This window comes from Heterodontus francisci, chromosome 26 (assembly GCF_036365525.1).
Source record: "Heterodontus francisci isolate sHetFra1 chromosome 26, sHetFra1.hap1, whole genome shotgun sequence".
In the NCBI taxonomy this organism is placed as follows: Eukaryota; Metazoa; Chordata; class Chondrichthyes; order Heterodontiformes; family Heterodontidae; genus Heterodontus; species Heterodontus francisci.
Window position 1 is genome coordinate 21,100,052 of NC_090396.1, and position 16,353 is coordinate 21,116,404.

At 43.4% G+C, this 16,353-nt stretch overlaps 1 protein-coding gene across 2 annotated transcripts in view; it reads left to right on the forward strand.

The window, feature by feature from the left end:
- The window catches only part of spata20 (spermatogenesis associated 20), a 452,991-nt gene that overhangs the window by 43,573 nt on the left and 393,065 nt on the right, over nt 1-16,353 (forward strand). For both annotated transcript variants that reach the window (XM_068057905.1, XM_068057906.1), the window contains exons 4-7: nt 5,362-5,516; nt 8,223-8,366; nt 9,067-9,268; nt 15,863-15,993. In XM_068057905.1, the coding sequence (XP_067914006.1) occupies nt 5,362-5,516; nt 8,223-8,366; nt 9,067-9,268; nt 15,863-15,993 (632 nt within the window). The remainder of the gene's footprint in view (nt 1-5,361; nt 5,517-8,222; nt 8,367-9,066; nt 9,269-15,862; nt 15,994-16,353) is intronic.

The window sequence follows — 16,353 nt, forward strand, 5'->3', positions numbered from 1 at the left end:
AACTTACTTGCCTACCTGTCTTTGTGTCATCAGCAAATTTAGCAACCATACCTTTGGTCCCTTCATTCAAGATCCACGTCATTTATATAAATTGTAAAAAGTTGAGGCCTCAGCACTGATCCCTGTGGCACACCACTCATTACATCTTGCCAACCAGAAAATGACCTATTTTATGTGTACTATCCGTTTCCTGTTAGCTAACCCATCTTCTATCCATGCCAATATGTTACCCCCTACACCATGAGCTTTTATTTTCCGCAATAACCTTTGATGTGGCACCTTATCAAATGCCTTCTGGAAATCTAAGTACAATACATCCACTGGTTCCCCTTCATCCACAGCACATGTAACTCCCTCAAAGAACTCCAATAAATTGGTTAAACATGATTTCCCTTTAGCAAAACCATGTTGATTCTGCCTGATTACCTTGAATTTTTCTAAGCACCCTTGTTACGACCAGGTGAGAAATGTGTCTAGGGGGTCTGTTGCTATCTTCACCTGGTCTTTTTGTAACAGAGTTTAATTTTAAACACACTATGTTTTGAGCTCCCCCTTTTGTGAATTATTGATCGCAGCTTTCCAATTATAAGGCAAAGAAACAATCACAAACAAGCTTTCTCAGGTTTAAAGAAGAAACGTGAAATTTATTAAACCTTAAACTTAAATTCTAATACATTACCGGCTACGGATATATGACGCTGTCACGCTAGCATGCACACACAATACATACATGCAAATAGGGACAGAAAAGAGGACAGGAAAATATAGTAGAGAGGTGTTTTGAAGCAATATCAGAAGAATTTCTTTTTCACTGTGCTTTGAGCTCACTTGATTGTAGGTAGTCTTGCTGTTCATCGGGGCCCAGTGTTCCTTTTAAACCTTGTTCGCATAGGAGACGTTTCTCTCTTTGAGGTTCACGTGTCTTCACAAGATTCAGTTCCCTGAGAGATGAGCAGGCAGACAGGAGAGAAGGTAATTCTTGCTTCAGTTCCAGGAGCACAAGGCTTTCTGAGTTCAAATCCCTTGTTGGAAGTTCAAATCTTAATAGCCAGCTAGTCATGTGACTAAAACTGGACTGACCACTTCTTCTGTGTTTGTGGATTCTGCTATCTTAGCCGTCAACCTGGAATGCTAGCTCCCCCCACCTTCAACGTCTGGTAATCAAAAGTCCATTGTTGGTTGAATGGGTCAGGGCATGGTCCTTTGTCCTTTGTTCCAACTCTGATAGTTACTATGCAAATGTCTTTCTAGTCGGGGGCTTGCAATTTTAAGCTTTAATGTTCATGTGTGCCTCAGTCTTGGCAGGTGGGGGGATTTGCCTGACAGCCCTACTATACATCTTTAATAATAGCATCTAACATTTTCCCTAAGACAGATGTTAAGCTAACTGGCCTGTAGTTTCCTGCTTTCTGTCTCCCTTTTTGAATAAAGGAGTTACATTCGCTATTTTCCAGTCCAGCGGAACCTTCCCCGAATCTAGGGAATTTTTGGAAAATTAAAACTAATGCATCAATGATCTCACTAGCCACTTCTGTGTGCAGTTTTGGTATCCAATCTAAGGAAGGATATACTTTCATTGGAGGTGGTATAACGAAGGTTCACTAGACTTATTCCTGTGATGAGAGGGTTGTCTTATCATGATAGGCTAAGTAAATTGGGCCTATACTCTCTGGAGTTTAGAAGAATGAGAGGTGATCTCATTGAAACATACAAGATTCTGAAGGGGCTTGATATGGTAGACACTGAGAGTTTTTTTCCCCTGGCTGGGGAATCTAGAACATAGGGGACACAGGCCCAGGATAAGGGGTTGATCATTTAGGACTTTGAGAAATTTCTTCAGTCAGAGGGTTGTGAATCTTTGGAATTATCTACCACGTAGCGTTGTGGATGCTTCATCATTGACTATTATTCAAGACTGAGATCGATAGATTTTTGACCTCTTGGGGAATCAAGGGACATGAGAAGCGGGCAGGAAAGTGGAGTTGAGGTTTAAGATCAGCCGTGATTATATTGAATGGTGGAGCAGGCTCGAGGGGCCGTATGGTCTACTCCAGCTTCTATTGCTTATGTTCTTATGAAAAAGCTGCGGAGTCAGTGGAGCTCGCTGTTACTGCCATGTTCACTTGGACATTAATTGTCATCCCACTAACTGCTGTCTTTAGTCAGAGAGGGGAGAGTAAGGACACAAGCTTAGCTGGGTGCCTTTGTTACATTTTTGCTTTTTCAACATTTTTGTGAGGAGCTTTTCATTTAATGATTTCATTTAATGAAGGTTTAGAATGTGCAAGCTTTCACAAGGGCTTAAAATCTAAGAGTGACTGGGGACTTTTACCATTTAATTTCAGAATGAATGCATCGGTTCTGAGAGCTGGCTTATTTATTCAGCTAAGGTCACAGCCATGCAAACAGAAAATATTAAATATGAAAGAGAAAATGCCAAGTAGTGCTTCTACGTTTTTTTTATTGCAAATTTGCCAGAAATTGCAGGATTGTTCGAGAGAGAATGGGCAGAGCAGCAGAAAGCCAAGCCAGTGCAGAAGAAAGTGTATATGTGTTGCTCGGGTGTCGGTGGAATAGTTTAAAAACAAATTAAGGAGATGAATAATTTAAACCTTATTTTATTCTCTGCATTTACTGAAACTATTAATATGTTTCTCAGTTATTTCAGAAAATCATATGTTTCCTCAAGTAATTAATAACCAACGATCGACAATGGATTCCACTGCAGTCAGCATTACTGTTGATGCTTAAGGTTTAGAGATCTCATGGCAGCATAAGATGCCATGGGGATTGCAGGTTTATGGTGCACAGTATGGAATTCTGTGTCCAGCATGTAACAGTTCATGTATAATTTCTTTTTGTTAACTGAAGATTTCCTTTGGGTTGCAGCAATTGATGCTGAAATGAAAGCTTATCTGCTTTGCTGGCATTGTACCTATTAACAGCTTTCAGTTCCAATATATCCAGTGCCAAGTTTATTTCGCACCTGTGGTTTGTGCCCACATTCTTTCTTTACCTGTCCCGGTGTGCTGAACTTCTCATGTCACACGCAAAGGCACTCGGCTACAGGATGCCTGCCCTTTGTAAGATGAATGCTGTATCGCTTTCAATTGCAGGAAAGTGCCTCGTCACCAGAGGCCTTGTGAAAAATCCTCCAGGGATATGTCCAACCAGAGTTGGTAAACCTAGGTTTTGCCAACTTCTCATTGTAACTGTGGTGGAAACCATAGGGAAATGCTGTAAATGGCTGCCAAAGGCCTGTTCCTTGGGGGTTTGGCTAGTCTGCAGTTGGAGAGACTGTGGGAGACCTGGAAAGCCCCTGCAGAATTTCAGGGCCACTAACATTTGCTGAAATACAGCTCCATGTATTTTGCGTTGAGAAAGCGATGAAAAGGGTCAAGGCCCATAGTGCAGGAAGCTATCAAGATCGAAAAGAATTGGGAGGAGATTTTGCGACTTAAGGAGTCATGTGAAAAAGAAAATCAGAAAGACCTTTATTTATATAACACCTTTCGTGAGTGCAGGACGTCTCGAAGTGCTTTACAGCCAATGAAGTACTTTTGAAGTGTGGTCGTTGTTCTGCTGTAGGAAAAGCAATAGTAATTTGTACACAGCAAGGTCCTACAAACAGCAGTGAAATAATGACTAGATAATCTGTTTTAATGATGTGGTTGAGTGATAAATATTGGTCATAGGTGTAAGGGTCCTCTGCTCTTCAGAATAGTGCCATGGGATCTTTTACATCCACCTGAGAAAACAGAAAGGACTTTGGTTTCATGTCTCGTCTGAAGGATGGCATCTCTAACAGTGGAGAACTCCTTCAGTCCTGCACTGGAGTGTCAGCCTGGATTTTGTGCACAAGTCTCTGGACTGGATCATGAAAGCACAACTTCTGACTCAGAGGCTACTCACTGAGCTAGGGCTGACACCATTTGGTTGTAAAGGCTAGTGAATTGGAGGGAGATCGGAAACCTGAGGGAGTCGATGTGTTCCATGTTTTGAAGTCCAAGAGTGAGTGAGTTAAAGTGAAAGCCTGATTGATTTTGATGCAGGGAGGAGGGGAGTGTGTAGAATGCAGTATTTACAGCTTAGGATTGGAAAGCTCAGAGGATTACTGACCAGAGTAGTTTCAATAACATAGAGAAGGACTAAGGTTACATCAGAGAAAAGGGGGTGAGGGAGGATGGGAGGAGGACTGGAAATTTTCTATTGGTCAACTTGTTAAATGAGCCTCCTCAGATATGGCAGCAGTGTTGCCTCTTGAATGAAATGGGGCTTTATGGAGTTGCTGAGGAAAAGGAAATGCTTTGGCACAGAAGAGGAAGAAACTGGGCTTCTTGCAGGCATCTTTGGTGATGGAGCAGAAAGTGAAACCAAGAATGTCAAAAGATGAAGGGAGACGAAGGGTGGAGCCATTAGAGGTAACTGGAGATGTATTTTGGACTTGAGAGACATGAGAAAACTTTCATGGAAGGTTTGAAAGAAACAAGGTTCTCATTATTCCATTGATAGGATGGAAGAAAGTAAGAGGGGCTGATTTAGTATAACCGAGTTTATGAATACAGAGTGGAAGCATCTGTAAAAGAGTGGAAAGGGTTGGAAGATAAGTGGAAAGCAGAATATAACAGGAGAAAGGTTATGGTCCTGGAGCATCCTTGAATTGATAAAATAAGTGTCAGAGATGAGTATCAGCTACAGCACCAAGAGCTTTCAAAGGAAGATAGATATCTGGTGGATTCATACTGCCATCCTGGTTGGACTGACTAACTCAATAAAGATTGGGGGATAAATTATGGCCCTTGCTCATCTGTGTGGTTGAGTTATTCACTGGATAAATATGCTAAGCCATTGGGGACACTTGAACTCAGTTTAAAAGAATGCTGCAGGGTTACTTTCTACTTCAACTTTATCTTCAGGCATTTTTTTCACTGATCAGTTCTTTTCCGTTTGACTCACAGTGAGATGGCTGGCCTCCCAGTTGTTATCTGCTTTCCTCTTTATGTGTAATGTACTTGAGACTAAGATTGCAACTTCCCTTCCTGTGGTGTGTTTCATTTCTGATTAAAAGTCGGGGGTGATGTGGGGTCTGCGGGGCGGGGGGGGGGGGTGGTGGGGGAGGTGTCATTGGGGGGGAAATAGTGCTACTTCTGCATATGCTATCTCTAATCAAAAGGGTGAGAAGCTCTGTCTGCATTTCATGCTAGCAGGTACAAGGAAACATATTGGGTTCTAATGGTCTTAAGACCCTCCTCCTGCTCCACCCACAGATTTTTCCTTTCGTCTCAGTGAAGAAGCACTGTGTGGTGCATGTGTAAGTTCCATTTCCAGTTCATTCTTTTCCCTGTTTTTGTCCTTTTCCAGTTGGTTACTCCACGTGTCACTGGTGCCATGTCATGGAACGAGAATCGTTTGAAAATGAAGAGATTGGCAAAATAATGAATGAGAATTTTGTTTGCATCAAGGTTGACCGGGAGGAGCGACCGGATGTTGATAAAGTTTACATGACATTTGTCCAGGTGAGTTTGTTGTTTAATTAAATAACTGGAGTTTCCCCGACCCACCACCTTCCCCACCTGCTGCATTTCAGTCAGTCTCCAGTGTTCAGGCATCCTTTAGCGAGTTACATGCAAATGCCTGGGCTATATCAGATTACTGAGCATCAGCAGACAGTCGGAAGATAACATTAAGTGCGTTGCCCTTAGCCACCTGCTTCAATGTAGCCAAAACGTCATCACTGCTATTTAATTAACATTTAAGAAGTTTTGAACTTTAACTCAGACTCTGGGCAGTCAGATAGCATGGACATTTGATGTGTAAGTTGCCTTGGGATCTTTTATGCCCACTTAACAGGCAGACACGGGCTGTAGTTAAATATTTCCTTTGAAAGGTGGCAACTGCAACAATGCAGCACTACCTCAGTACTGCATTGAGAGTCAGTCTACATTCTGTCTTTGAGCCCTGAACCTGTGAGCTTCACTTTCAGGGGTGCGGATGCTACCTTTGAGCCAAACTGATAATTACTCCCCATGATGGCAGCATGGGATGAAAAACAAATTCCACATCTTGCTGCTGCCCTATACCTGACTGCCCTACTTTGAAATGGTGCCATGGGATCTGTTACGTCCACCCAAGATGGCAGACAGGGCCTTAGTTTAATGTTGCCTCTGAAAGACAGCATCTCAGACAGTGCAGCACTCCCTCAGTTCTGCATTGGAGTGTCAGACTTCAGGCTAGATTTTATGCTCAAATCTCTGCAGTGGGACTTGTATCCATGACCTGGTGACTCAGAAGCGCGAGTGCTACTCACTAAGCCACAGCTGGCAGATATTGAAAGAGATGTGGGAGCATTAGTAACTCATTGCTTTCAACGTTGGGATCATGTGGGCAAGCAATGTTGAAAAGCAAACACAATAGAGTATAAAGTCCCTTTCACATTGTTTTCCAGCTATCAGCTCCAATGGTGTGACTCTCACACAACCCAAGGCCACAATACGAACCTACCAGATTATCCATATTTCACTGGGTCTGCATGGCTTGTGCCAGTTTTACTAGGGCATTATAAACAAGCAGCTGCCATTCATGTCAATAGTTATATAAGACCAAGATCATCCATGACATCCCAAAGCCTCTGCACCACCTGCAAGGCACAAGTCAGGAGTGTGATGGAATACTCTCACTTGCCTGGATGGGTGCACCTCCAACAATACTCAAGAAGCTCAACATTATCCAGGACAAAGCAGCCTGCTTAATTGGCACCCCATCCACCACATTAGACATTGACTCTCTGCACTACCAGTGGCTGCAGTATGTACCATTTACAGGATACATTTCAACAATTTGCAAAAGCTTTTTCCACAGCATCTTCCAAACCCACGATCACCACCACCTGGAAGAATAAGGGCAGCATGGGAACACCATCACCTGCAAGTTCCTTTCCAATCACACATCATCCCAACTTGGACATATGTTGGCATTCCTTAATTGTCGCTGGATCAAATTCCAGAACTCCCTACCTAACAGCATCAGCACACGGACTACAGCAGTTCAAGAAGGAGGCCACCATCACCTTTTCGAGGGCAGCTGCGGATGGGCAATAAATGCCAGCTTTTCTAGCGATGCTCATAACCAGAGAATGAAAAGAAAATTAACTTATTTATTACCTCTGTGTTGGTACCAATGCTCCACACATGTCACTGGCTGAAATGTTACAGCCAGACTCTGTATGTGTGCTTTCCCTCTGCTGTTGGTTCACAGGTAGACGGTAGATGTAATTTAGCAGTAAATTAGGGAGAGCGCCACTCTTGAACTGCCCTCCCAGCCCAGCCTAGAATGTAAAATGCCCCAAAGTCTACAGAATCCACAGGGTGCTGGATGATCAATGCCAGGAAAATGTTGACATGTGGAATTTATGATCAAAGATAATGAGACAGATTGCAACAGCATTTAAGCATATGGAGCTATGTTTATCTTTTTGTTTCGCAGAGTGAGTTGCAACAAAACGGTTCACACTTTTGAATCAAATTGAGTCCAAACTCCAAATGAGTGGAAGTTGACAGATTGGAAGATGCAGCTGCCTCACTTGTTCCATGTTCCTTCCCAGACTAAATGTTTCCTCGGAAAGCCAATGCCTCCGACAATGCAGCACTCTCTCAGTACTGCACTGAAGTGCCTGCCAATATTATGTGTTCAAGTCACACAAGCTTCACTTTCAGAGGTGAGGGTGCTACCATTGAACCAAGCTGACAATTATTCTCTGACCACCGCATGGGTACTGTGTTAGCTCTGCCTCAATGGTAGCACTCTGAACTCTGAGTCAAAAGCTGTGGGTTCAAGTCCCATTCCAGTCTTCAGCTCAAAATCCAGGCCAAAGAAGAGGAGGGCATTCTCCAGCGTCCTGGCCAACATTCCTCCCTTATTTCATTGCTGTTTGTGGGAACTTGCTTTGCGCAGAATTGGCTGCTGCGTTTTCTACTTTACAGCAGCGAGTACACTTCAGAAGTACTTAATAGGCTGTATAGTGCTTGGGGACGTCCTTAGCTTGTAAAAGATGCTAGATATATCCAAGTCTTTGCTTTTTTTTCTTTAAAGTCTCTTCTCTGCACCATTTTTACAACTTTTAATGAGCAGTGTGGAATTTGAGTGAGCAGAAATCTGGTTTGGTTTCCATCAGTGTGACTCTTCCAGAGGAGCTGTAACAATAGCTTCCTTCCTTTTGGTTGCAGGCAACAAGTGGAGGAGGCGGCTGGCCAATGAGCGTGTGGCTGACCCCTGACCTCAAGCCTTTTGTTGGAGGGACTTACTTCCCACCTGAAGATAGTTTCCACCGACCGGGGTTTAAGACAGTGTTGAGGAACCTGGCTGAACAGGTACAGTAACCATTGCTGTTAAATGGTTTGTAGAATAGGGTGATCCCTGAATTTTTGAATCCTTGGACATGTTTATTTCAGTTAGGTGAGGATATTCAGGGATATAGAACCAAAGCGAATAGATGAAGTTGAGGTGCCGATCAGCAATGGTCCAATTGAATAGCAGAACAGGCTCGAGGGACTGAATAATCAGCTCCTGTTTCTCTGTCCTGGCAAGGATATATAATGCTAGATGTGTGTACTGGAGATTTGCTTCTATTATTTTTGGTGGGGGAGGGAAGTCAAAGAGCACTTTGCATAACTTTCCCTCAGTAGATTTATAAGTATGGGGTAGAGATGATTGGACAGATTAGTCATAGCTGATAAAATCAATGGTTTGAAGCAACTGAGGTCTGTTAAGGGGACGAAGTGGAGCAAGAAAAGGGCATATCTTATGGGAAAACCTGTTTATTATGTATCCCCCATGGTAAAGAAAGAGTTTAATTCTGGTCTATCTAAGGTTGCTTAAACTGCATGTATTGCTGGGACATTGACCATTAGCAATCCCAAGCAGAAGTCCCATTTTTAGCCAGTGTTTAAATCCTTGGTTTCAGAGTATATGCTTAGTTTAATACCCGGCAAAGACACTTGCTAAGCCATTGGAGAGCTTGAAATAGTTTGAATTTCCAGATTTGTTCATGTTTTAAAACATTTGCTTTAGTGGAAGCGAAACAAGAGTGGGATAACCGAACGCGGCAACAAGATCCTGACAGCACTTCAGAGAGGGGTATCTGTGAGCGCTAGCAAGGAGGCAGTGCCCCCGCCGTGCCCCCAGGTGATGGAGAGATGCTTCCAACAGCTGGCTCATTCCTACGAGGATGAATACGGAGGGTTCCGTGAGTCTCCGAAATTCCCTTCACCGGGTAAGGGATATAAGCATTTTAAAAATATCTTCACTGTCTGTGGGTGGTCACAGAAACAACAACTTGCATTGATACAGCACCATTAACGTAGTTAAATGTCCCAAGGCTCTTCACAGGAGTGTAATCAGACAAAAAAATATTGATACCTCTAATATCTCCTGTGGCTGAGTATTAAAGAGGTAGATTTTAAGAAACGTTGTAAAGGAAGAGAGAGAGGGAGAGAGATTTAAGGAGCAAATTCCAGAAGTTAGGGACTAGATGACTGAAGGTCCGTGATGAAGCAAAGGAAGTCAGAGATGCATAAGAGACCAGAGTTTGAGAAGTTTAGAGTTCTTGGAAGGTTGTAGGGTTGGAGGACGTTACAGAGATAGGGAGGGGAAAGGCCATGGAGAGATCTAAACATAAGGATAAGAATTTTCAAATTGGGTGTCATGGAGAGTCAGTGGTAGAGGCTTTCTGTTGATGACATAATTTGCACTGGAGAGTGTAATTATCATGATGACTGTCCTGGGCTCTTGTGCTCAGCTCCCCCTTTGCACTTTGTACAGCATTTTCAGTGTTCAGTGTTCAGTAGTTAGAGGAGGGAAGAAGTCTTAAGTCAGACTAAAACAAAATACTGCGGATGTTGGGAATCTGAAATAAAAACAGAAAATGCTGGAAATACTCAGCAGGTTAGGCAGCATCTATGGAGAGAGAAACAGAGTTAATGTTTCAATTTAATAACCTTGCACCAGCTGAGTTTTGGATTGACTGAAATTTATAGAGGGTGGAGATGGGAGATCAGTAAGGAGAGCATTGGAGTTAAGTCATGATGCTGTGGCCATCATGGTGTGGGCAGAATTAATGGATCACCCATCAACTTTTGTATGTTTAAAGATCATCTTTTTAAGGAGGAAAGGGAAGTGAAGAGATGGAGGGGTTTAGGGAGGGAATTTCAGAAATTGGACCGAGGTGCCTGAAAGCACCATCAACGGGAACAGTGATAGGGGATGCAGAGGAGATCAGAGTCAGAGGAGCAGAGAGCTGGGTAGGCGTTTATGTGCCAGGAGCTGGTGACAGATATGGGGACAAGACATGGCTATAAAGGGATTAAAAGACAAGGACAGCAGTCTTGTGGTGTTGTGGAGCCAGGAGCCATTGTAGGTCAGTGATTACTGGGATGATGGGAGCAGGGACTTGATGTGGAATAGGTTCGGGACAGCTGAGTTTTGAATCAGCTGAAATTATAGAGGATAGGAATGGAAAACCAGTAAGCCGAGCATTGCAGTAATCCAGTCTGGAGAGGCTGCAAGCATTGTGAAGGTTTCGGCAGATAGGGGGCTGAGGTGGGTCTGGGAGTGGTTGATGTCATGGGGATGGAGATAGGTTGTCTTAGTGATGGAGAGAACATAAGGCTAAATTAAATTCAAGACAAACAAATGTTGAGTTTGAAAAAAAGTCTGGTTCGTCTGAGATAGTGGTTGGGAAGGAGTATGGAATGAGTGGGGAGTGGAATTTGTGGTAGGTTTGAAGGGTGGGAAGATGGTGGTGCACAAAGATGGTTGACTTTGGTCTTCTCAATGGTCCTACATTATAACAGTAATTACACTTAGTGCTTCATTGGCTGTATTGCATTTTGGCAATCTTGAGCTTGCAAAATGCACCGTCGAAATGGAAATTTCTTCTTTGATTTAGTTGAGGCTCATTCAATTTTGGGCAATTAGGTAGATGTTAGGAAACAGTGGCAGGGTCAAGTGAGGTGGTGGAGATCTAGAACTGGATATTATCCACAGCCATGTGGAAGCTGACCCATGTCTGCAGATTATGTTGCCAAGGGGCAGCATGAGGAAAAGGAGGGGGCCAAAGACAGATCCTTAGGACACTCTGAAGATTATTTTGTGGGATGAGATGCTCTGTCTATGACTGGCTAGGTAAGAGTGGAACCAGGCAGAGGCAGTCCCACCAAATTGGACAACAAGAAGAGACAGTAGAGCAGGATGGCATGGTTGACTATGTTGAAGGCTGCAGAAAAGTTGAGGCACTTGGGTCACAGCCATAAGAGGATGTTGTACGTGACTTGGTCAGGGTTGTGGAAAGAGCATCAGGTGGAGTGGAAGGATTCAACTTATGGACATGGAGCTGGGAACTGACAACACATTCAAGGACCTTGGATTAGAAAGGGATTCGACAGTTACCAAGGACAGGAGGATCAGAGGGTGGGATTGTTTGAGGAGAGGGGGTATTGGTCATGGTTTTCAACAGAAGAAGGAATCATTTACATTGCCAGAAAAGGAAGTTGGGTGGTGTGGAGTTTAGTGAAATGGAGTCAAAGGAGCAGATAGATTCTTTGGGCGAGATGATCTTGGAAACAGCAGGGGAGGTATGGGGAAGAAACTAAAGAGGCAGGGCTTCAGGCTAGAATTGGAGGAGGACTGGGGCCCAAAGGATACTAGGATAGCAGCAGAATGGATGATCATGATCTTGATGATGAAATTCACAAGCTCCTTACATTTGTTGGAGATGAAGGCAAAAGAGACAGAGAAGGAGGATTTAAGGAGGCGGTCAGTAAGAGAGAAAAGAAGCCTGTGGGTCACCACTGACAGCCGCACCATTTTGCCGATTCCACTTACTTTCTCTTGCCTGTTTGCCCATCACCCCTATCCCTCTCTAACCTCACCTGGCTCCTCATCTCCCAATACACCAGATTCAGGATCCTTCCCCTCATTTCTAAACCTTCACCAATGGCCTGTGCATACGTTGCACCTGCCATTTCCTCCAGTTTTACATCTCAGCCTACACTATGGTTTACTAACACTTATCTGCTGTGCTTCCTCCTCTAGGACCCTCTGAAACTCCCTCCTTGCACTACACTACTTCCCACACAACCTATAAAAGCTTCGACACCTATCCTTTTGCCTGCACTTTTGGTTAACTCTTCAGTTCTTCTATGACTGTTCCACTTGCTGTCCTCTATGTGATGTGAGGTGCATTGCTGCCGATAGTTTAACTGGCACTAAGTCCTGTTCATCCTTCACCCTTGTACTCGCTGACCTACATTAGTTCCCGGTCCAGCAATGTCTCACTTTTAAAATTCCCGCCCTTGTTTTCAAATCCTGCCATGGCCTCTCCCTTCCCTAACTCTGTATCCTTCTTTAGTCCTACAATCCTCCAAGATATCTGTGCTCCTCTAATTCTGGAATCTTGAGCATTTTTGATTTTAATCACTCCACCAATGGTGGCCATGCCTTCAGCTACCTAGATCCGAAGCTCTGGAATTCATTTCCTGAACCTCTGCAGCTGTCTCTCTCTCTCTCTCTCCTCCTTTAAGATAGTCCTTCAAAACTACTTCTTTGACCAAGCTTTTGGTCACTTGTCCTAACAGCTCCTTATGTGGCTCAGTGTCCAGTTTTGTTTGATAATGCTCCTGGGAGGTGCCTTGGGATGTTTTACTATGTTTAAGGTGCTGCATAAATGCTAGTTTTGTTGGATATTTTCTTACATTAAAGGGACTATATATAAAATGCGCACATCCATTTTACTGATTATTTGTACCTTACAACCTGACTTATATAAGGGTAGAAAGTAAAGCTACATCATGTTTAGAGTCCATGGGTAATTGAGAATGTTCCTTGCCTTATTGCACTTCAGGACTGATCATATCTGCCCCTGGCTCCTGCTTTATGTATGATTCTATTTGCCACATACAATTTGCACGCTTTCTGCCCAGCAATAGTTCAGAGTTACAAGTAATTGCTTTTTTCCTTGTGTTTTTCCTTTCTGATTGACATTACTTCTATTTAAAATCACTTTACTGTGAGTAAAACCTAAGGCTTTTGGACACAAAACATGGTCCAGAAACTTCCAACCGTGTCAGGTGAACACAGCAGAAAACTAGTTTTGAGTAGCCCAGTATTGCACAGCAATATCTGCTTAAGCTTTATCATCATTTTGTGAACAAGGTGAGTTGAGGCTTTTATTTTTAAAAGGCTATGAGTGGTAAGGCTGTGTTGAAGCCTCAAGAATGCAGATCGTTTTACCCATTGTGCCCCTTTTCAAAAATAAACAGTTTACAAAATATCCAAGTTTACAAGATCGACATTAACACCATTTTACATTCATATATTCATTCCACCGTTGAACACAATCGGGGATGCTTGACTAGCTTAACCCAGTTGTGTGAGGAGACTTAGCTCATAATGGGTGCAGCAATTTCTCTACCCGCAGTGTTTTCCCCTCCTCCCATGCAGGTACTGACCCATGCTGGGTACACTACCAATGGCACCGACTGCCTTCTGGTACACATTGCCCGTGAGGCCATCCTTTGTGTGAGCCTAAATGTTGAGTGTAGGTGGGGGACCTTAGATAGGAGGGGTCTTGCGTTGGAGCACATTGCTGTCCTTGCCAGGCATCCATACGTGCATTTTCCACTGGGGGCTACCGGATGTTAGTAAGCAGATTTCCTTTTCCCCCACTCTTCAGTCTTCCCTCGAGGCAGCGTAGTCCCAGTTAAGGTGAGCTAATTCAGCACAAGGATCAATAAAAATACAAAGCCTTCACTTCAGCACATTTTTCAAAATGCTTCACACCCAGTGACTGTTGTTAACTAGGCAAATACAACGTTCATTTGCACGCTGTAAGATCTCATAAACATCAGTAAGACAGTTGGCCGGTTGATCACTTTATGGTGTTGTGGATTGAGGGAAGAATATTGCCCAAGACACTGAGAAAATTCCCCATATTTCAGATATTAGACATCTCCTGAACCACTAGTTTGGACAGCTAGTCTGTGACCGATGAGCCCCAGCCTTCTTAGTTGGTGTTTATGTGGTGGTGAGGGATTGACTTGCCCTGTACACTGAATCTGTCACTTTCCTTGCAGAAGTCTTCAGCTGGGTTTCTCAGTGTTGTGTCAAGTCTCCATACAGCAGACTCTTTATAATTTATCCAAATACAGTGCTGACTTTCAAGATGTACTTGGTTTATCAATTTGTAATATTGTTCCTTTTATTAAAATGTTGGTATCAGAGCACACATATCTGCCACTGCTTTACATTTCCTCAAAATGATATGGTGGGGGTATTTTAATTTGTAAATCCGGACCAAGGACACCGTTCAGGTTGAAGCGAATAGTAGAGGAGAGATAAATCAAGCAGGTGGAAGACAGGAAGCTTGGGTTTTAAACATCTGAAGATTGTGAGAGGAAGGGAAAACTGAGGGAGGTGAGGGGTTCTATAATTTTGAGGGCTTTGACAGTAGTGCTTTGGAGTAGGGAAGAGTGTGATGAACTTTGATTTCAATGCAGTATTATGATCAGGTGAGGAGGGTAGAAAGGCTCCCCTCTTGTCTCTCCTTGTTTGACCACAACAGGGTTTATTTCTTTTAAACAGTGACCATGCTTACCAATTCAGGGATTGTTTAACCTTTTTGTGCTATGATCATAAAAGAACCAATTGGACAGGTTTTCTTGAGTTAAACAAGAAAGCGGTTAGTTTAACCCAATCTAAATAAAATAATAAACTACGCTCCAACTTTCTCTCTCTATCACACACACAAATACAAATGGATTACAGAGTGATGAAGATAGTTTGTAGGATTAGAGTCCAGAACAAATAAAAATAATATGCAGTCTGTGGGGTCTGATAATTCAGTTGACTTCTGGCTGAATTCATGGTTCTGAAGTTCCTGGCTGGTAGAAGTGCACTTGCAGCTGGTCCACTTGGTTCACCGTTTTCTTGGAGACTGTGATGTAGATGGCTTTCTCACCTGGGGCCGGTCTGTAGCGATGATAGGCTTGGACAGTATACCTGGAGAGAGAGAGAGACTACCCCACTGGAGTCCTGCACTGATTGGCTCCCAAAGCTTGTCTGCTGTGTGTAACAGAAACTCCAAGTTTTCACACAGACTGGGGAGACTGTCACATGATTCAGTGTATTCTTTTGTTCACTTTAATGAGATCCAAAGTCTAAGAATCCCAATCTCTCTCAGGTCTTATTGTTTCAATATTTACCCCCTGGAGGTTCATCTCCACTAGTGAATGCTCCAAGATGGCTTTGGATGTCTTGCTAACGAGGGCGATATCAGATAATTTACTCAACTGTTCAAGCCATTGTCCTAGATGGGAGCTCTTTAGACATGTGTCTCCACTTCGATGTCCTGGAATGTGAGGTATTTCGATGCAAATTGTGGTGGCCATCTTAGCTGCCAGTTTTAAAAGTTGAATGTAGGATTCCAGCTTTCCTTTTTAAAAGTTTAATTTAGGTTTCCAACCGATGAATTAAAAATCCTAATTCGGCATAGCACATTTTCCTGACAACAGGGAGGAGGAAGGTCTATGTGAAGGGCAGGAGCAGCAAGGAGAATGGATCATCACAGTATTGATGAAGTGGAAGAGTGAGATTTTCAATGGAGAGGGATATTGGAGGATCAGGTGAAAGGTGGCGGGGGGGGGGGGGGGGTCGCTTACCAGATGGTAATACCTAAATGCCTGGTGGGGAACACTGACTTGCTGTAAATTGAGCAATTCTCACCGATCCTGCTCATTGTCGTGGGCAGGGACAGTGGTCAATTGGTAGTCTCTGTCTAACTTGGTGAAAATTATTGTTCTTCCCCAAACAGTGAACTTCAATTTTCTGTTTCGTTTCTGGGCTTTGAACAAGACCGGTGAGAAAGGAGCCCAGGCACTGCAGATGGCTTTGCACACACTGAAAATGATGGCTCTTGGAGGAATTCATGATCACATCGGGCAGGTAGGATCACCTGGAGTGGTGTGAAAAGCCTTTCTAGGTGAGGTGGGGAGGAATAATTGTGTGTCTAAGTAGATGTAGGCAGCGGTGACTTGGTTAGGCTGAATGACAGCTAGATGTTTGCTTTGAAAGACAGAGAGACTTGCATTTGTACTTATTACAACACTTTATCATGACTCCCAGAAAGATCTTAAATGAATCACTTTGAGATGGAGTGACTGTTGCTGTCTTGTTGGCCAGGGAGAGCTCCCTGCTCCTCTTTACATACTGTTGTAGGGTGTTTAACATCCACCTGAGCCATCAGAACAGGTGAATGTTTGGTGGTAATGTCCCACCCAAAGGCCTTCCTTCAACCGATGCTCC